Genomic DNA, 22637 nt, shown 5'->3' on the forward strand with positions numbered 1-22637 from the left:
ATTTTGTTTTTTATACTACTAGTTTCACGTTAATTTTTCCAAAAGGAATATACAAATTTGAGGTGCTTATAAAGACCGGTAAAACCATAACTATTTTTTAGCTTATATATTGGGAATTGCAATTCAATTTGCGCCACCTTACACAGCATAATAGTGGTGAAATGTAACATTACCCAAGAGCTTTCTTGTGCAATGCCGCCCCATGCTCTTGTGCAACCAGTTGCATGAGCAGGCCATGTCAATCGCACTGAAGTGTCGGAGTGATTTATTTTGTTACCTCTGAGGTTTTTGAGAGAATAAAGAAGCTTCAGCTTCTAAAATGTGTTGTTGTGCTGCAAAGCCTCGAAAAGCTATGAATGTAGTTTAATAAATCTTCCCCACAATACGTGTTTATCGTACAACCCGCTCAAGCTTACTGAACCTAGAAAGATGCAGACACAAGCTGAGACAGTTGTTTTTGTAAAAATTACATTAGGCTAGCTTACGAGTTTTGCGGTATGAGTAAAAAAAGCAGCGTTAAAGGGACACTAAACCCAAATTTTTTCTTTAATGATTCAGATAGAGCATGCAATTTTAAGCAACTTTCTAATTTGCTCCTATTATCAATTTTTCTTTGTTCTCTTGCAATCTTTATTTTAAAAGCAGGAATGTAAATCTTAGCAGCCAGCCCATTTTAGGTTCAGCACCATGGAAAGCGCTTGCTTATTAGAGGCTGACATTTTCCCACCAATAAGCAAGCATAACCCAGGTTCTCAACCAAAAATGGGCCGGCTCCTATGCATCACATTCTTGCTTTTTAAATAAAGATAGCAAGAGAACAAAGAAAAATTGATAATAAGAGTAAATTATAAAGTTGCTTAAAATTGCATGCTCTATCTGAATCATTAAAGAAATAAATTGCGTTTAGTGTCCCTTTAAGGCTCATAACGCTGCTTTTTCACTACCGCTGGTATTACGAGCCTTGCAGGTTTAGGGGCACTGCACACTTTTTTGGCCGTACCGCAAATTAACTTACGCAATTTGCGTAAAGTCTTTTTTCAATGGGACTTCCATAGCGCCGGTATTGCAAGCTTTTTCTGGGAGGCCAAAAAGTGAGCAGTACAGCCTATCACACAAGATTCGTAACGCATTCTAAAGTCAGTAGTTATGAGTTACGTTACAGAGCTGTAGCATAAAACTCATAACTAAATTGTTACAAAGTACACTAACACCCATAAACTACCTATTAACCCCTAAACTGAGGCCCTCCCGCATCGCAAACACTAAAATAAAATTAACCCCTAATCTGCTGCTCCCGACATCGCCGCCACTAGAATAAACATATTAACCCCTAAACTGCCGCACTCCCGCACCGCAAACACTAGTTAAATATTATTAACCCCTAATCTGCTGTCCCTAACATCGCCTCAACCTACATTAGTTATTAACCCCTAATCTGCCGCCCCCACTGTCGCCGCCACTATACTAAATTTATTAATCCCTAAGTCTAACCCTAACCTTAACGCCCACTAACTTAAATATAATTAAAATAAATCTAAATAAAAATTACTATCATTACCTAAATTATTCCTATTTAAAACTAAATAATTGCCTGTAAAATAAACCCTAAGCTAGCTACAATATAACTAATAGTTACATTGTATCTAGCTTAGGGTTTATTTTTATTTTACAGGCAAGTTTGTATTTATTTTAACTAGGTAGAATAGTTACTAAATAGTTATTAACTATTTACTAACTAGCTAAAATAAAATTTACCTGTAAAATAAAACCTAACCTGAGTTACACTAACACCTAACCTTACACTACAATTAAATAAATTACCTAAATAAAATAAAATTACCTAAATTACAAAAAAACAAACAAACACTAAATTACACAAAATAAAAAGATACTATCAGATATTTAAACTAATTACACCTAATCTAATAGCCCTATCAAAATAAAAAAGCTCCCCCCCAAAAAAACAAAAAACCCTAGCCTAAATGAAACTACCAATAGCCCTTAAAAGAGCCTTTTGCGGGGCATTGCCCCAAAGAAATCAGCTCTTTTACCTGTAAAAAAAAATACGAACACCCCCCAACAGTAAAACCCACCACCCACACAACCAACCCCCCAAATAAAATCCTAACTAATAAAACCTAAGCTCCCCATTGCCCTGAAAAGGGCATTTGGATGGGCATTGCCCTTAAAAGGGCATTTAGCTCTTTTTCAATGCCCAAACCCTAACCTAAAAATAAAACCCACCCAATAAACCCACAAAAAAACCTAACACTAACCCCAGAAGATCCACTTACAGTTTTGAAGACCGGACATCCATCCTCAACGAAGCTGGGAGAAGTCTTCATCCAAGCAGGCAGAAGTGATCCTCCAGACGGGCAGAAGTCTTCATCCAGACGGCATCCTTCTATCTTCATCCTTCTGACGCGGAGCGGCTCCACCTTCAAGACATCCGGCGCGGAGCATCCTCTTCTTTCCACGGCTAATGACGAATGAAGGTTCCTTTAAATGATGTCATCCAAGATGGCGTCCCTTGAATTCCGATTGGCTGATAGAATTCTATCAGCCAATCGGAATTAAAGGTGAAAAAATCCTATTGGCTAATTGCATCAGCGAATAGGATTTTTTTCACCTTTAATTCCGATTGGCTGATAGAATTCTATCAGCCAATCGGAATTCAAGGGACGCCATCTTGGATAACATCATTTAAAGGAACCTTCATTTGTCGTTAGCCGGGGAAAGAAGAGGATGCTCCGCGCCGGATGTCTTGAAGATGGAGCCGCTCCGCGTCAGAAGGATGAAGATAGAAGATGCCGTCTGGATGAATACTTCTGCCCGTCTGGAGGACCACTTCTGCCGGACTTCTCCCGGCTTCGTTGAGGACTTCTTGCCGCTTGGATGAAGACTTCTCCCGGCTTCGTTGAGGATGGATGTCCGGTCTTCAAAAAAAAAGTTGATTTTTTTTAAGGGTTTTTTGGGTGGGTTTTATTTTTAGGTTAGGGTTTGGGCACTGAAAAAGAGCTAAATGCCCTTTAAAGGGCAATGCCCATCCAAATGTCCTTTTCAGGGCAATGGGGAGCTTAGTTTTTTTAGTTAGGATTTTATTTGGGGGGTTGGTTGTGTGGGTGGTGGGTTTTACTGTTGGGGGGTGTTTGTATTTTTTTTTGCAGGTAAAAGAGCTCATTTCTTTGGGGCAATGCCCTGCAAAAGGCCCTTTTAAGGGCTATTGGTAGTTTAGTTTAGGCTAGTTTTTGTTTATATTTGGGGGGCTTTTTTATGTTGATAGGGCTATTAGATTAGGTGTAATTAGTTTAAATATCTGATAATGTCTTATTTTGTGTAATTTAGTGTTTTTTTTTTTGTACTTTAGGTAATTTTATTTTATTTAGGTAATTTATTTAATTGCAGTGTAAGGTTAGGTGTTAGTGTAACTCAGGTTAGGTTTTATTTTACAGGTAAATTTGAATTTATTTTAGCCAGGTAGTTAGTAAATAGTTAATAACTATTTAGTAACTATTCAACCTAGTTAAAATAAATACAAACTTGCCTGTAAAATAAAAATAAACCCTAAGCTAGCTACAATGTAACTATTAGTTATATTGTAGCTAGCTAAGGGTTTATTTTACAGGTAAGTATTTAGTTTTAAATAGTAATTATTTAGGTAATGATAGGAATTTTTATTTAGATTTATTTTAATAATATTTAAGTTAGAGGGTCTTAGGGTTAGGGTTATACTTAGGTTTAGGGGTTAATAACTTTAGTATAGTGGCGGCAGATTAGTGGTTAATAACTAATGTAGGTTGTGGCGATGTTAGGTACAGCAGATTAGGGGTTAATATTTAACTAGTGTTTGCGAGGCAGTAGTGCGGAGGTTTAGGGGTTAATATGTTATAGTGGCGGCGATATCCGGAGCGGCAGATTAGGGGTTAATAAGTATAATGTAGGTGTCGGCGATGTCGGGGTGGCAGATTAGGGGTTAATAAGTGTAAGATTAGGGGTGTTTAGACTCGGGGTTTATGTTATGGTGTTAGATGTAAACATAAAATTTGTTTCCCCATAGGAATCAATGGGGCTGCGTTACGGAGCTTTACGCTGCTTTATTGCAGGTGTTAGACTTTTTTTCAGCCGGCTCTCCCCATTGATGTCTATGGGGAAATCATGCACGAGCACGTAAAACCAGCTCACCGCTGCCTTAAGCAGCGCTGGTATTGGAGTGCGGTATGGAGCATGGTATTTTGCTCTACGCTCATTTCTTGCCTGTTAACGCCGGGTTTATGAAAACCTGTAATACCAGCGCTGTAGGTAAGTGAGCCGTGACAATAACGTGCAAGTTAGCACTGCACCCCTCATACCGCAAAACTCGTAATCTAGCCGATTGTTTGTGCATATTCTCTGCAGTAGTTAAAGGGATAGGAAAGACAAACTTAAACTTACATGAATCAGAGCATGCCATTTTAAGACTATTTTAAACGCACTTCTATGTTATGATGCGGTTTGTTCTCTTGCTATCCATTGTTGAAAAAAACATAATTTATGCTTACCTGATAAATTTATTTCTCTTGTGGTGTTTCCAGTCCACGGATCATCCATTACTTGTGGGATATTCTCCTTCCCAACAGGAAGTTGCAAGAGGATCACCCACAGCAGAGCTGCTATATAGCTCCTCCCCTAACTGCCATATCCAGTCATTCGACCGAAACTAGCCGAGAAAGGAGAAACCATAGGGTGCAGTGGTGACTGTAGTTTAAAATTTAGACCTGCCTTAAAAGGACAGGGCGGGCCGTGGACTGGATACACCACAAGAGAAATACATTTATCAGGTAAGCATAAATTATGTTTTCTCTTGTTAGGTGTATCCAGTCCACGGATCATCCATTACTTGTGGGATACCAATACCAAAGCTAAAGTACACGGATGATGGGAGGGACAAGGCAGGTACTTAAACGGAAGGGACCACTGCCTGTAGAACCTTTCTCCCAAAAACAGCCTCCGAAGAAGCAAAAGTATCAAATTTGTAAAATTTTGAAAAGGTATGAAGCGAAGACCAAGTCGCCGCTTTGCAAATCTGTTCAACAGAAGCCTCATTTTTAAAGGCCCAGGTGGAAGCTACAGCTCTAGTAGAATGAGCTGTAATCCTTTCAGGGGGCTGCTGTCCAGCAGTCTCATAGGCTAAGCGTATTACGCTCCGAAGCCAAAAAGAAAGAGAGGTTGCCGAAGCCTTTTGACCTCTCCTCTGTCCAGAGTAAACAACAAACAGGGAAGATGTTTGACGAAAATCTTTAGTCGCTTGTAAGTAAAACTTTAAAGCACGGACTACGTCCAAATTATGTAAAAGACGTTCCTTCCTTGAAGAACCTTAAGAACCAAGTTTAAGCTCCATGGAGGAGCAACAGGTTTAAACACAGGCTTAATTCTAACCAAAGCCTGACAAAATGCCTGGACGTCTGGAACCTCTGCCAGATGCTTGTGCAAAAGGATAGACCGAGCAGAAATCTGTCCCTTTAAAGAACTAGCTGATAATCCTTTATCCAAACCCTCTTGGAGAAAGGACAATATCCTAGGAATCCTAACCTTACTCCATGAGTAATTCTTGGATTCACACCAATGAAGATATTTGCGCCATATCTTATGGTAGATTTTCCTGGTTACAGGCTTTCGTGCCTGTATTAAGGTATCAATGACTGACTCGGAGAAGCCACGCCTTGATAAAATCAAGCGTTCAATCTCCAGGCAGTCAGTCTCAGAGAAATTAGATTTGGATGATTGAAAGTACCTTGTAGTAGAAAGTCTTGTCTCAGAGGCAGAGGCCAAGGTGGAAAGGATGACATGTCCACCAGGTCTGCATACCAGGTCCTGCGTGGCCATGCAGGCGCGATCAAGATCACTGATGCTCTCTCCTGTTTGATTTTGGCATAGAGAAAGTCTGCCCCCTACTAGATCCGTTGCCGGATAGGGGGCCGTTCCTTCATGCTGTCTTAGAGGCAGCAGCAGGCTTTCTGGCCTGCTTGCCTTTGCTCCAGGCCTGGTTAGATTTCCAGGCCGGATTGGATTGCGCAAAAGTTCCCTCTTGTTTTGTAGCAGAGGAAGTTGATGCTGCACCTGCCTTGAAGTTTCGAAAGGCACGAAAATTAGACTGTTTGGCCCTTGATTTGGCCCTGTCCTGAGGAAGGGTATGACCCTTACCTCCAGTAATGTCAGCAATAATTTCCTTCAAACCAGGCCCGAATAGGGTCTGCCCCTTGAAGGGAATGTTAAGTAATTTAGACTTTGAAGTCACGTCAGCTGACCAAGATTTAAGCCATAGCGCCCTACGCGCCTGGATGGCGAATCCAGAATTCTTAGCCGTTAGTTTAGTCAAATGAACAATGGCATCAGAAACAAAAGAATTAGCTAGCTTAAGTGTTCTAAGCTTGTCAAGTATTTCAGTCAATGGAGTAGCTGTCTGAAAGGCCTCTTCCAGAGACTCAAACCAGAACGCCGCAGCAGCAGTGACAGGATCAATGCATGCAAGGGGCTGCAGGATAAAACCTTGTTGAATAAACATTTTCTTAAGGTAACCTAATTTTTTATCCATTGGATCTGAAAAAGCACAACTGTCCTCGACAGGGATAGTGGTACGCTTTGCTAAAGTAGAAACTGCTCCCTCCACCTTAGGGACCGTCTGCCATAAGTCCCGTGTGGTGGCGTCTATTGGAAACATTTTTCTAAAAATAGGAGGGGGGGGGGAACGGCACACCGGGTCTGTCCCACTCCTTAGTAATAATTTCTGTAAACCTTTTAGGTATTGGAAAAACGTCAGTACACACCGGCACCGCATAGTATTTATCCAGTCTACACAATTTCTCTGGCACTGCAATTGTGTCACAGTCATTCAGAGCAGCTAAAACCTCTCCAAGCAACACCCGGAGGTTCTCAAGCTTAAATTTAAAAGTAGACATATCTGAATCAGGTTTCCCCGAGTCAGAGACGTCACCCACAGACTGAAGCTCTTCCTCAGCTTCTGCATATTGTGAAGCAGTATCAGACATGGGCCTTAAAACATCTGCAAGCTCTGTATTACGTCTAACCCCAGAGCTATCGCGCTTTCCTCTGAATTCAGGCAGTCTGGCTAATACCGCTGACAGGGTATTATCCATGATTGCCGCCATGTCCTGCAAAGTAATCGCTATGGGCGTCTTTGATGTACTTGGCGCCATTTTAGCGTGAGTCCCTTGAGCGGGAGTCAAAGGGTCCGACACGTGGTGAGAGTTAGTCGGCATAACTTCCCCCTCGTCAGAATCCTCTGGTGATAATTCTTTTAAAGATAACAGCTGATCTTTATTGTTTAAAGTGAAATCAATACACCATGGCTTTTAAACATAATGAACAAGGAGTTTCCTCTATGTCAGACATGTTTATACAGACTAGCAATGTGACTAGCAAGCTTGGAAAACACTTTAAATCAAGTTAACAAGCAATATAAAAAAAACGTTACTGTGCCTTTAAGAGAAACCAATTTTGCCAAAATTTGAAATAACAGTGAAAAAAGGCAGTTAAACTAACAAAATATTTACAGTGTATGTAACAAGTTAGCAGAGCATTGCACCCACTTGCAAATGGATGATTAACCCCTTAATACAAAAAAACAGATTAACAAAACGAAAAATATGTTTTTTAAACAGTCATAACAACTGCCACAGCTCCTACTTTTGAAGCCTTTTGAGCCCTTCAGAGATGTCCTATAGCATGCAGGGGACTGCTGAGGGAAGCTGAATGTCACAGTTTGTAATTTTAACTGCACCAACTGTAACTTTTATACTATAACAGTGGAAAGCCTCAGGAAACTGTTTCTAGGCAAAAATAAAGCCAGCCATGTGGAAAAAACTAGGCCCCAATAAGTTTTATATATAAAACGATTAAACATGCCAGCAAACGTTTTATATTGCACATTAATCAGAGTATATACCTCTGATAGCAAGCCTGATACTAGTTGCTATTAAATCACTGTATTTAGGCTTTAACTTACATTAATCCGGTATCAGCAGCATTTTCTAGCAAATTCCATCCCTAGAAAAACTTAACTGCACATACCTTATTGCAGGATACCCTGCACGCCATTCTCCCTCTGAAGTTACCTCACTCCTCAGACATATGTGAGAATAGCAGTGGATCTTAGTTACTTCTGCTAAGATCATAGAAAAACGCAGGCAGATTCTTCTTATAAATGCTGCCTGAGATAAAATAGTACACTCCGGTACAATTTAAAAACAATAAACTTTTGATTGAAGAAAAAACTAACTATATTTTACCACTTTCCTCTTACTACCTCCAGCTATGTTGAGAGCTTGCAAGAGAATGACTGGGTATGGCAGTTAGGGGAGGAGCTATATAGCAGCTCTGCTGTGGGTGATCCTCTTGCAACTTCCTGTTGGGAAGGAGAATATCCCACAAGAAATGGATGATCCGTGGACTGGATACACCTAACAAGAGAAATATGTATATGTCCTACACCAGTGGGAGCTAGCTGATGATTGATGCTTGCACACATTTGTCTCTTGTGATTGGCTGTCTAGATGTGTTTATTTAGCTCTCAGTAGTTCATTGCTGCTCCTTCATCAAAGGATATCAAGAGAATGAAGTAAATTTGATAATAGACGTAAATTGGAATGTTGTTTAAAATTGTATGCTCTATCTGCATCCTTAAATACAAAAATTGGGTATCATCCCTTTAACCATCTGATTCTAGGTATCAGCTAGCTGCCTTTCCATATTTCTACTGCGTACATTCATGCTTTACACAAAGTACATTAAATTACTTTCTTATCATGTTGCTTCTAAAATATTTAATAATTTATCAAATTCCTAACCTATCTTCCCCCCCCCCGTCTTCCTCCTCTCCCTCTTTCTCATTCCACTCCTTGAAGAGCAAGATAAAGCTTGCAGAGCCGAAGCAGTCCTTTATCATAGCTATTTAGAGTGAATGCTGCTGAGAATGTAATATGTATAATACTGACTTATTGTATCCCTCACTGCCAGCATAAAATAAACACAGTAAAATGTATAGTAATTATAAAACATGTGTGAGCTCTTTTTTTAAAAAAAGAAAAAACCCAAAAAACAAGAAACAGTTAAAGGGACATTAAAGGGATACTAAACCCAATTTTTTTCTTTAATGATTAAGATAGAGCATGAAACCCCCAAAAAATTATTTTGTGATTCTGGCAGAGCATACAATTTTTAAACAGCTTCCATCAAATTTGCCTTGTTCCCATGGTATTCTTTGTTGAAAAGATACCTAGGTAGATGTCTGGAGCAATACATGTCAGGAAATTGGGCTGCTATCTAGTGCTCTTCCAAATAAATAACATTCTGGCAAAACTGCTGCCATATAGTGCTCCAGACATGTGCACGTTTCTAAGCTTTACATCCCTGATTTTCAACAAAAGATACCAAGAGAACTAAGAACATTTGTTAAAAGAAGTAAATTAGAAAGTTGTTTAAATTTGTATGCTCTATCTGAATCATGAAAGAAAAATGTTGGGTTTCATGTCCCTTTAACTTTTTATTGTTTTAGTTTAACTCTTAATAATTAGAAAGCTAAAACAAAATCATATTGAAAAAGAGAAAATAACCTAGAAAATATGAATTTTTAAAATCATAATTATTTTTTAAATGTTGTTTTAGGCATTTTTGAAAAATTATGGATATCTTGAAGATGCGGCAGTGCATCAAAGTCATGTGAAATTCAAAGACGCCATCAGGTAAGTGAAGGACAAATTCTAAGGCTCTCACATTTACAAGGAAGCTAAATATTTATTTATTTATTTATAAAATATTTTACCAGGAAAGATAAAAAAAACTTCACAATATCCCAATATCTGTGTGAAATTAAAGCTGAAATTGTACTTTCTATCTGGATTTTCTCTTATAAAACCAAGCCTCAAAAGAAAAAGAAAAAAAAATATAATAAATTATATACATTAAATAAAATTGAATTTGAGTCCCCCTCTCCCTCTGGAACCCAATCTATAGATCCTACCATATTTTAAGTAGGACCAAGTCTGTGTTTCTAAATGAAAATATAATAATATCCTGTTCTTTCTTCAGGAGTGATTTGATAAAAATTGACCATTTCCCCAAAAATGACCGCACTTTTGGTTCTAAATTGGTATCCGTATCTCTGTTCAATAATACATAGCTTTTAAATAAAACTCATTATTTCTGTAAATGTAGGTACTGCCTTATCTTTCCACTTGTGGAAGATAAGGATTCTTAAGCACAATATGAAAGAGTTAATACATTTATTATTGGGCAAGTCTGAGTTATAGGAAGATAGGAGGATTATATTCCACTTGGAAAAAGTGAAAGGAGATATCTTTTGGGTCGTATTGATCCAATATTCTAACTTTAACCACAGCTTTTTTATCTTAGGACATTCCCAGAGCATATGAATTAAGTCAGCTCCTAGTAATTGACATCTAGGGCATTTATTAAAATCTAAATTATACCATTTATATCCCTTATACGGAGTATAAGAAGTCATATACAGGAGTTTAAGATGTGATTCTCTTCAGGAAGCCAAAAGCGTAGTTTAACGTACCCTATTCATAGAGTACTTTATATCTTGAGTCTGTAAATTTACAAGTAAAGGTTGCCACTTGTTAAAAATATGAGAGAGATTTTCATCTCCTCAGTAACAAACTGAAAGGGGAGACAGAGGAGAGGCCATGATGAGCTAATTTAATCCATGAATCTAGTTTGGCCCAGGTCCAATTCCACCCGTATAGAGTAGTAATATTAAGAATATAGTGTCTTATCTGAAGGTAAGCAAAGACATCTTTCAGATCAGACAAAGATTTGACTATATTTAGACTAAGATCTACAAATTGTACTAGCTTGAAAATCCCCAGATGGGCCCATTTTTTTAATACTTTAGTATATATTCCTGGGGGGAATTCAGGTAGTCTGATAACTAGAAATTGCATGAGTAAGACCCATTTTTGCGTATACCTTGTGCCAGGCTATCAGTAAGTTGTATATTGAAGTTACATTTTTAACTGACCTAGGAATAGTTTTAGGATTACAGTGAAGAATGGCTATAGGTGAATAAGGGTATATTCTAGCTGAGAAAAATAATTGGAATTCCCAAGCCAACCTACAACAAATTTTGCCAACGAAATTAAGCTGTAAAGTTCTAAGTCGGGAAGTGCCAAACCACCATGTTCTTTACCCAAAAATAATATTTTCAAGGAAATTCTAGGGCTTTTTCCTTGCCATAAGAAGTATGATAGTGATGAATAAAAGCTGCGGAGATCTTTGTTTTTAAGAATCATAGGAGTATTCTGAATTACATAAGGAATCCTAGGAAAAGAGATCATTTTAAACATGGCAACTCTACCTGAAATGTTTAATGGCAAGTTATGCCAATAGTGTAAATCTTCTTTAACCTTGGAGAGTATTTTTGTAATGTATAAGATGTACCAAGTGCACGGATCTCGCAAATATTGATACCAAGATATGTAAATGAGTGTGTTGCGACTAAATGGTATAGATACTATAGAAGGATGCTACTCCTTAAGCCAAAATATTTCTGATTTTAATGTATTTACTTTGTTACCAGAGAAAGAACTAAATATTTCAATCTTGTGTAAAAGTTGCGGAATATTCCTCGGAAGATTAGAAATATAAATTAAGAGATCATCTGCATAAAGGGCAACCTTAATTTCTTTTTTACAAATCTTAATACCTTCAATTCTTTGACGGCGGCTATGGCCCTCTCTAGTCCCTTGTTTGAGGGTTATGTTCTCTGTCAATTGACCATTAATTAACAAAGCTGTTTTAGAAGTATTATAGATATTCTTCACAAAATGTGAAAAAAGTCCATGTAAGCCAAAGGCGTCCGAACATGGTGCTTTATTTATAATGTAATGATTGAAAAGATTTTTAAGATATGGAATAATATTAAGTTTCAACATTTTATAAAATTCACTGGGAAGTAAATCTGGTCCTGGGGTTTTATGTAAAGATATAGAATCTATGCTATCCGGAATTTCTTTATCGGTAATAGGAGCATTAATCAGAGGTAACAAATGTTCCGGACAACCCGGGACCGAGATACTGTCCCAGAATTTTGTTTTATGATCTAAATTAGGCTCTTTGTAGGAGTATAAGTCAGAATAATAGGAAGAGAAGCGGAGGATAGGATCTCTTTGGAGTCTTTATGAATGTTTCCATTTGATTGCATCCCTTCGATACCTTAAGAACTAGAAGAAGTTTTGATTATCCTAGCCAAAAGTTTGCCCGACTTGTTCCCATATCTGTAGTATTTAGCCTGTATTTTTAACTCATTCAGCGTTGCAGTCTGTCAAAACAACTCGGGATTGTCTCTATGTTCTTGATTAAAAAAACAATAATCCTCCCATGTTTTAACAAGATAATTTCTAAATGTAAGATCATTAAACAAATAAGTAGGAAAAGGAAAATGGCTAATAAAAGAATTAAAGGAAAACAAAGAAATCTCCAGTATAATGGGTACGTGATCTGAAAGACAAAAGGGAGACATCAATGTATTAACTTCCATGTTTATTAAGCTTTTGCTGATAAGAAACATGTCTATCCTGGAGAGAGAACCATATTTTTTGGACATGCAGGTATAATTTTTAACATCAGGATTCTGTTCCCTCCAGACATCTCTAATCCCCAATTTACAGAAAAGTGTTCAAATTTGATTATTCTCTTGTTTATCTCTATTAGTCTTGGAACAATTTTTACCCTGCCCAACCATTTTTAAAATCCTGGTTTTGAGGAGATTCCCAAATTATGGGTTAAAATCATTGGGTGCATATATATTGCATAAGGTAAATAAACCATTTATAGTTTTTATTTTTAGTATAATAATTCTCCCTTCTGGGTCAATATGAGAATTAATAGTCTCGTATTTAAAAGACTTTACAAGCAAAATAGCCACTCCCCTCTTTCTAGCAAGTGACAAAGAGATTATCGCCTCCCCTACCCAACTGGTCTTAAGTTTCAATCCTTCTTCCAGAGAAAGGCGAGTTTCCTGAAGGAAGGCTATATCAGTATGTAATTTCTTTAAATGTCGAAGAATAGCCTTCCTTTTAATAGGGGAATTAATACCTCCTATATTCCAAGATGAAATAATAAGTTTCCTAGTTTTATCCATTTTTAATTTACTAATGAAGTCCATGGAATATAGGGAGAAAAAAAAAAAGAGGAGAGAGGGGAAAAAGAAAGAAAGAAAAAAAAACCCCCAGTCGAGCCCCATTGGAACATGTCTAGAAACAAATTAGCACAGTTCTTAGATTTAAAAAACTGTTCAGCTTCTGCTGCATTGTCAAAAAAGTATATTGTATTACCATCAGAGACTTTCAATGTGGCAGGATAAATGACTGTAGCCCTAATACCTTCTTTTAACATTTTACTACATATAGGAGAGAGCTCCAAGGGTTTCATAAGAAAAATCTTGAAATATTTTAATCTGAGCATTTTCTATTTGAACAATTAGTTTTTTTTACGAAAATGTTGAAGTATTTTCTCCTGAAAATTTAAGATTTCAACAACAACTGGTCTAGGTCTGTTACTCCCATCACTATTAGAAAATATCCTACCCACTCTATGAGCTCTTTCCACAATATTTGAATAGAAGAATTTCCAACAGGGAGGGGAGTGTTACAGAAACAAATTTTATTAAATCTTCATATTCCTTTGATTCCGGAATCCCAATTAACCTGATATTATTCCTTCTGCTGCGATTTTCAAGATCTTCTCATTTTGTTTGAAGTTTTAAGGTCATAGATTGATTCTCTGCCAGATTAGGTTTCTGTAAAACATTAGTATCTTCAAGATCCAACACTCATTCTAATTCTGATACTCGGGTAGAATATTCTCTAACCTCCTGCCTCAGCGAGGATATCTCTGACTTAAATTCTATTTTTAAAGATTCAAAATAAGGTGATAGAGATTCAATAATATCTTTTATTAAAAGTTGTCTAACTAGGGGGTTGTTTGGTGTAGATAAAATAGTATCCGAGTGAGATTCAACTAAAGACTCTGAGGGTTGTTTATATTTCTTATTTCTTATGGAAGCCATATTTGGAGATTTTACTCTAGACTGCAAAGTAGGGGAAATACATTTCTTCATAAAATAGTTAAATAAACAGTAGTAAGACCCTTTTATAAACAAAGTCAATAAGTATAAGAAAAGACGATATTAAGCTTGATATATATTGGAAGGAAGAACTAGGGTGTACTTCTAAATTAAATAAGTACTAATTCTGGCAATAGCGCATAATTGAGTAGAGCCCAGTTTTCCCAAAATTATATAAATCCCAAGAAATTACTCAAAACTCTACCTATAAGGACTTGTGCAGTGTGACAAAAAATAAATGCAAAGACTTTTTAAATTTATATAGAATAATCAGCCTCAATCAGTGAGACTTTCGTACCTAGAATAACATATGTAACATGTACAAAGAACAGTATTTTCAAAATTAAGAAGTCAGATATACCACTATGCAAAATATTATAGAAAGTGAGCCAGCTAGCAAATAACCAACATATAATTAATATATTCACAAAAAAATAGTATGAAGATTTTTTATAGCTCTGTGGAAAGAGAAAAAAAAAACGTATGTAGTCCTGCAATAATTTTCCTTTTCTTATGAGGGAAGAACAGCCTCAACCAATATATTCACACGTTCCCCAGTGTGTATACTTATAGGTGAATGCCTACACCGGATTTAGTCCAAGCAGGTAAAAAGTTACTGAAAGTCAGTTGGTGTCTTCACTAGGGCGATAAGCCAAAAAGAAACAGAAATAAGCACGTAGACAGTCCTGTGAAAACTTTCTATGCTTATACACAGTAAGGAACAGGAATCATTATAGATCTCACATCCAGATTAATTGTGAGTCATTGTGAGTAAATAGGTATCTTCACTTACATAGTAAGCCAGAGACAGAAAAACAAATGTGAAAATTTGAACGATCATGCAAAAACTTTCTTCTGCTTATATGAGGTAGACAGCAGCGACCCAAGAGGGTCCACAATCCAGACTAATTTACCAACTTAAAGAGTAGGCTCAAATCTGAAAACTCAGCGTGAGGTTTAGATTAATATCTTCACTTTAATTAGGCCAAGCAGATGTAACCATTTATAGTGCCCTGTGAGGGGTTTTCATATATTGTGTAGAATGAAAGACAGCAACATAAAGCCTCCCACAGCCCCAGACTAAATTAGTGAATAATATGTATGAACAGAGGCTTCTTAATGCAGATATTTTTCCAGAACAAGATTTCCAAAGAGAGATAAATTGAGTTTTCACCTGTGATGGTGTCTTCACTAGGATTAAGTTGTTGAAAACAAATGTGAGGCTACATGGGGTTTTTGTACAGATGTGAAAAAACAAAACCCCAGGGAAATCATGCCCTAAATGCACCTCACACCCCCAGACTACAATACCAGACCACAGGACCTTCTTCTTCTTTACACTTCCGATTCAGAACAAACAGTTCTATTTCCTCACAAGGTTCAGGCACCTTCAGCCAGCATAAAACCAGGAGAGACGTCTTCCCCTTATACCACTGGGGCTTCAGCAAAACGCTGTTAACCAGTGTACTCAGCGCAAGTGGATGGCTCTTTTACAAGGTGGAGCAGGTCAGTGGATGATCCAGTCTGGGTTTCCCCTGCCTCAGCAGGCGTCCGGCGTTAAGCCCCACGCCAAGGACTCGGCTGTAGGTAGGGAATAGATCCGAGCGCAACATACACTGTAGAACACGTGGAAACGTCCGTGTGTGTGCGTGCGTACATGCTCCCTCAGCTCCGGATGTGACAGTGGACGTTTAATCTTGACGTTACTGTCCCTTTATGGTGTCTCAATGCAAGGTATGTCACTTACAGGGATATGAAACATTGCCTCTTCAGTAAAAAAAACTGTTAAATTAAAGTAAACATAAAAAGAAACAGAATGCTTTAAAAAAACAGCAAACTTGTGTTTTTTTTGCTAAACAAGCACTAGAAATTCTCAGTGTAGCCAATGCCTGCACCTAGATAAGGGAGCTGAAATTACAGAACTCAAGTTCTACTTTCACATGATTTTTTTGCGGCAAAAGTCCTCTACTGAGTATGGACAATAAATTGACTGCAGCTATTGCAGATGTCTCCTTGCAACTACTTCAAAGGCAAAGCTACTACTTTGCCTTCCAGTACAGACCAACCCACTTGTGGATCCTGCACATTTGAAGTAAAAAAAATAAAAGGTAAAATAATTTTAAAATGATGAATAATACATATTGCTCTGAATGAAACAGACTGTTTAAAGGGTTATAAAGCTGCAATAAGGAATTGTTTTCGTGTAGTACAGTAAAGTCAAAATTAAATCTTGCACTTTAATGATTCAGAAAGAGAATTCCGTTAACATTTTTTTTCCTGTAATGAACTTTTCTTATAAAATTACCTTTCTTCTATTGGTTTCTTTTGCTGAAGAGTAATCATAGGTAGGCTCAGGAGTGTACACATGTCTTTAGCGTTCTGTGGCAAAAAATCAAAGCAAATGTGATTTATAAAAGTAAATTGGAATGTTTACTAATTTGCATTTTCTTTACAAACCATGAAAGTTTACTTACTGTACTTTTATTATTCTGTACTTGCAGAGAACTATGTATTGAACTCCTTCAGACAGGTTAAAGTCAGAACTAGAGTGACAATGCACTACTAGAAGATGGTCACTGAGCCAATTGGGGTTGGAGTATTTGTGTAGACTGGAACCTCTCTTGTAAACTGTTTTGCAACAGTGTCAAGTTATTTTATTAAGGGGATGGTAAAGTTGTGCCTTCTTCAATACTTATTCAAATAGCCGATGTCCCATATATTAAAGTCGCTAACTTTAAAAAAAAAAATACTCCTACCGTTTTTATAGATTATATTTAAGAATACCCTGCTTACTGCGTATTTCTCTGCCACCATTGTATTTTCAAGTCAACACACTGTGTGGCGTAGATAGCGCTCTCACCCGCTCTCCTCGTAGGCATCCAGGCATGCTCCTGAGTAAGTAAAGTGTGCTCATGCACAAATCTCCACTTTCTGGTCCAAAGTAAACAATGAATCACAAGACTCATAGTTTACTGCTGGAGCAGAGAGCATTATATCAGCACTCATTTGATGCGATTGTGATCCCCCTTGACTAAAAGGAGCAATTAATATATTGTAAGTTGCATTAATTATGTATTATTTTATTTGATATATGGATAACAATAGAGTAGTGTAAAAAACTAGAATGGGCAATTGTATTACATTATTAGTGACAATATGTTATTAAAAGCGCAATTCCCCTGAATAAACAAGCATATACATCTTGATAATATCCGGTGAAGAATATACTTAATTTCAAGAACACCGGCTTCAGTTGTTGCGAGAAGCGCTGTTTGCGATCGAGTCCAGGAATAGAATGACATAGGGCAGGTATTCCCTTAGATGCTAATTGCATATGCATAAGACATTAACAAGCACGGAGTTGGCCAGAATGTTCAGAAAGACGCGCGTGCACAATACAGCAAGGGCGCCTAAAGGGCTGCATTACTACTGGTTGTTTAGAGAAATGCCACCAAAAAAAATGGCAGTGGAATGGAGACAAAGAATAACAGGCAACAGCAGTAAAACTTAAATAAGAAACGCTTTTAAAAAAAATCATGAATTAAAGTGACCTTTTATTTTTAAACAGTCTCTTAATAATATAGAGTGGATGAGTAAAGTTGACCGTCACTTTAACTAGTTTTCATTTTTGTTTATTTCTCACATTAACAGAAAGGAATGATCTGCAGGGTCTCTCTTTGGGAGAGTATTTTTACATGTGTATTACATTTACTATATAAACAATGTGTGGCCTCCCATAAGCATTAAGTGATTCATTTAGTCCTTATACACAGATTGCTACTGACCACTTGTATGTGGCTAATGATTTTCCCTTGTGTTGCTTTCACATTGTTTTTACTTTGTTTATGTCAATAAAGTGTCACATTCTTTGTAACAAGGCGGTTACACCTATTCTTCTCAGGGGATATCTAGTCAGTGTTTCTCCCCCCCCCCCATCTTGTGTGATTTGTTTGAGTTATTAGTGTAAATGCTTTTCTTTAGCACATGAACCATAAATTCATCTGGTCTTATTTCTCTATAAAAAGATCCTTATTTTAGATTGTTGCTTCTTTTTTCGTTAGCATATGTTTTCTGCCTAGAGTGCAGCTGGCACATTCCGCTCTCTTTTTTTTTTTTTAAAAGGCAAATTCCATTACCTATTTATTTATTTATTTACTTATTTTGACAACAGTACTGAGGTATGGATCAAATGTTGATGACTAGGTTTGTCCTATAATGCCTACTTTTTCTGTTTGCGAATGTATCCTTGCAGCAAAATAATGTGCCATGCCACAACGATGCAGGGCAAAACTAACGTTAATTTTCTTGTCTATGCACTGCAGAAGATCTGCTTGCAATTATAAATGTCTAAAAAGCATTTACACTTTATTTGAAAAATTTGCATTGTTTTGCAGTACCGGACACACCACTTGAAAGGCCTCTTTATTATTATGTATCTTACTTCCTTTGCTGTGTCAAATTAGGGGCTGCTAAAAACAAACTCCTTTGCATATCAAAAAATCACTGTGTGTCAGGGTTATATATTTCTGTGTCAGGGTTATATATTTCACTGAATGCAGTCCTGCATTCAGCAAGAAAGTGGAAACATTACAATATTCAGTTACAAGATGCTAGATGCAGCTGATCAGCATTTCTCAGATTTCCTATGGCATAATTTTAATGCTCAGTAGATCTGATACTCACAGCATCTGTGCATATGCCGCAGAAAACCTGTAATAACTTCTACTAGAAGCATTTTTGCTAATTGAAGAATATTGCAAAAATGTTTAGATACAACATTGGAACACATCCATGCCCATTGTAATTTTGACCCTTCTATCCCTTTAAAGGGAACGTTAAGCGTTACATCACAAAAAAGTCTCTTGCATTACTTATCTCCTCTCCTGTGGTCATTTAGGGGCAGATCTAACTGAGCTACTGCACTGATCAAGAAATCACTCTTTTGAATGTTGCAGGGGCACAGTGGCGTCACTAGGGTCGGTGTCACCCAGTGCTGTAATACATGGTGTCACTCCCCCCCCAGTAATGTATTTTTTTTGTCTGTTTCTGTTTTAATCAAGCCATGACATTAAAGAATCAAGTCCAATAACCAAAGCCTGTAGATACCGAGAGTTCAATTGTCAGCCATATTATTCTGAATTCACAAGTCACAGCATCACCGATACAATGGATCCTTGAGGAGTTCCTTCCTCCACGCTTCTCCACCTCACAGACCCCAAGATTATTGCACACACATAGGGGGCTAGTTATCAAGCCGTCTACTTTTCTGGCTTCGCCGGCCCAATACGTCCGCCTAAGCTCGCCTACCTTCGCCGCCGCGGACCTGAAAAAATACGCCTAAGTTATCAAATAAAGCTGTCAAAAAGCCGCGGGGCGATGAGCAGCGGACTGTGACAGTTATCACTCATCCGATCTCGCTGCCCTTCGGCTTTTTCCCAGCTTTATTGCTAGCCTGTCACTAAGCACTCACACTAAACTGCACTGTTCTACCCCCTATACCGGCGCCCCCGGAGCCCCCCGCAACTCAATAAAGTTACTAACCCCTAAACCGCCGCTCCTAGACCCTGCCGCAACTCTGATAAATGTATTAACCCCTAAACCGCCGCTCCCGGACACCGCTGCCACCTACATTATACCTAGTAACCCCTATCCTGCCCCCCCTATACCGTCGCCCTCTATTATAAAATTATTAACCCCTATCCTGCTGATCCCGCACCTCTCCGCAACTAAATAAATAGTTTAACCCCTAAACCGCCGCTCCATGAACCCGCCGCAACCTATAATAAATTTATTAACCCCTATCCTGCCCCCCACTACGCCGCCGCCACTGTAATAAAATGATTAACCCCTAAACCTAAGTCTAACCCTAACCATAACGCCCCCCTAACTTAAATATTAATTAAATAAATCTAAATAAATTAACTCTTATTAACTAAATGAATCCTATTTAAAACTAAATACTTACCTATAAAATAAACCCTAATATAGCTACAATATAAATAATATTTATATTCTAGCTATCTTAGGATTTATATTTATTTTACAGGCATCTTTCAATTTATTTTAACTAGGTACAATAGCTATTAAATAGTTATTAACTATTTAATAGCTTACCTAGCTAAAATAAAGAGAAATGTACCTGTGAAATAAATCCTAACCTAAGTTACAATTACACCTAACACTACACTATACTTTAATAAATTATTCCTATTTAAACTAAATACTTACCTGTAAAATAAACCCTAAGATAGCTACAATATAATTAATAATTATATTCTAGCTATCTTAGGATTTATATTTATTTTACAGGTAACTTTGTATTTATTTTAGCTAGTTAGAATAGTTATTAAATAGTTATTAACTATTTAATAACTACCTAGCTAAAAGAAATATAAAATTACCTGTAAAATAAATCCTAACTTAAGTTACAATTAAACCTAATACTACACTATCATTAAATTAACTAAATAAACTACCTACAAAGAACTACAATGAAATACAATTACATAAACTAACTAAAGTACAAAAAATAAAAAAAGCTAAGTTACAAAAAATAAAAAATTAAGTTACAAACATGTTAAAAATATTACAACAATTTTAAGCTACTTACACCTAATCTAAGCCCCCTAATAAAATAACAAACCCCCCCAAAATAAAAAAAATCCCTACCCTATTCTAAAATACATAAATTTCAAAGCTCTTTTACCTTACCAGCCCTTAAAAGGGCCATTTGTGGGGGCATGCCCCAAAAAGTTCAGCTCTTTTGCCTGTAAAATAAAAATACAACCCCCCCAACATTAAAACCCACCACCCACATACCCCTAATCTAACCCAAACCCCCCTTACAAAAACCTAACACTAATCCCCTGAAGATCATCCTACCTTGAGTCGTCTTCACTCAGCCGAGCCACCGATGGAACTGAAGAGGACATCCGGAGCGGAAGAAGTTAATCCTCCAAGCGGCGCTGAAGAAATCTTCCATCCGATGAAGTCATCATCCAGGCGGCGCTGAAGAAGTCTTCGATCCGGCCGATGTCATCTTCAAAGAGGCGCTGAAGAGGTCTTCTATCCGGGCGAAGTCATCTTCCAAGCCGGGTCTTGAATCTTCCTTCCGCCGACGCGGAACCACCTTCTTCACCGACGGACTACGACGAATGACGGCTCCTTTAAGGGACGTCATCCAAGATGGCGTCCCCTCAATTCCGATTGGCTGATAGGATTCTATCAGCCAATCGGAATTAAGGTAGGAAAATCTGATTGGCTGATGGAATCAGCCAATCAGATTCAAGTTCAATCCGATTGGCTGATCCAATCAGCCAATCAGATTGAGCTCGCATTCTATTGGCTGATCGGAACAGCCAATAGAATGCGAGCTCAATCTGATTGGCTGATTCCATCAGCCAATCAGATTTTCCTACCTTAATTCCGATTGGCTGATAGAATCCTATCAGCCAATCGGAATTGAGGGGACGCCATCTTGGATGACGTCCCTTAAAGGAGCCGTCATTCGTCGTAGTCCGTCGGTGAAGAAGGTGGTTCCGCGTCGGCGGAAGGAAGATTCAAGACCCGGCTTGGAAGATGACTTCGCCCGGATAGAAGACCTCTTCAGCGCCTCTTTGAAGATGACATCGGCCGGATCGAAGACTTCTTCAGCGCCGCCTGGATGATGACTTCATCGGATGGAAGATTTCTTCAGCGCCGCTTGGAGGATTAACTTCTACCGCTCCGGATGTCCTCTTCAGTTCCATCGGTGGCTCGGCTGAGTGAAGACGACTCAAGGTAGGATGATCTTCAGGGGATTAGTGTTAGGTTTTTGTAAGGGGGGTTTGGGTTAGATTAGGGGTATGTGGGTGGTGGGTTTTAATGTTGGGGGGGGGTTGTATTTTTATTTTACAGGCAAAAGAGCTGAACTTTTTGGGGCATGCCCCCACAAATGGCCCTTTTAAGGGCTGGTAAGGTAAAAGAGCTTTGAAATTTATGTAATTTAGAATAGGGTAGGGATTTTTTTTATTTTGGGGGGGTTTGTTATTTTATTAGGGGGCTTAGATTAGGTGTAAGTAGCTTAAAATTGTTGTAATATTTTTAACATGTTTGTAACTTAATTTTTTATTTTTTGTAACTTAGCTTTTTTTATTTTTTGTACTTTAGTTAGTTTATGTAATTGTATTTCATTGTAGTTATTTGTAGGTAGTTTATTTAGTTAATTTAATGATAGTGTAGTATTAGGTTTAATTGTAACTTAAGTTAGGATTTATTTTACAGGTAATTTTGTATTTCTTTTAGCTAGGTAGTTATTAAATAGTTAATAACTATTTAATAACTATTCTAACTAGCTAAAATAAATACAAAGTTACCTGTAAAATAAATATAAATCCTAAGATAGCTATAATATAATTATTAATTACATTGTAGCTATCTTAGGGTTTATTTTACAGGTAAGTATTTATTTTTAAATAGGAATAATTTATTAAAGTATAGTGTAGTGTTAGGTGTA

At 37.5% G+C, this 22637-nt stretch overlaps 1 protein-coding gene across 1 annotated transcript in view; it reads left to right on the forward strand.

Annotated features, from left to right (window-relative positions):
* MMP28 (matrix metallopeptidase 28) overlaps positions 1–22637 on the forward strand; it is a 248459-nt gene that overhangs the window by 95494 nt on the left and 130328 nt on the right. The window contains exon 2 of the mRNA XM_053707424.1: positions 9661–9737. Coding sequence (XP_053563399.1) covers positions 9661–9737 — 77 coding nt within the window. The remainder of the gene's footprint in view (positions 1–9660; positions 9738–22637) is intronic.

Source organism: Bombina bombina, chromosome 3 (genome assembly GCF_027579735.1).
Source record: "Bombina bombina isolate aBomBom1 chromosome 3, aBomBom1.pri, whole genome shotgun sequence".
In the NCBI taxonomy this organism is placed as follows: domain Eukaryota; kingdom Metazoa; phylum Chordata; class Amphibia; order Anura; family Bombinatoridae; genus Bombina; species Bombina bombina.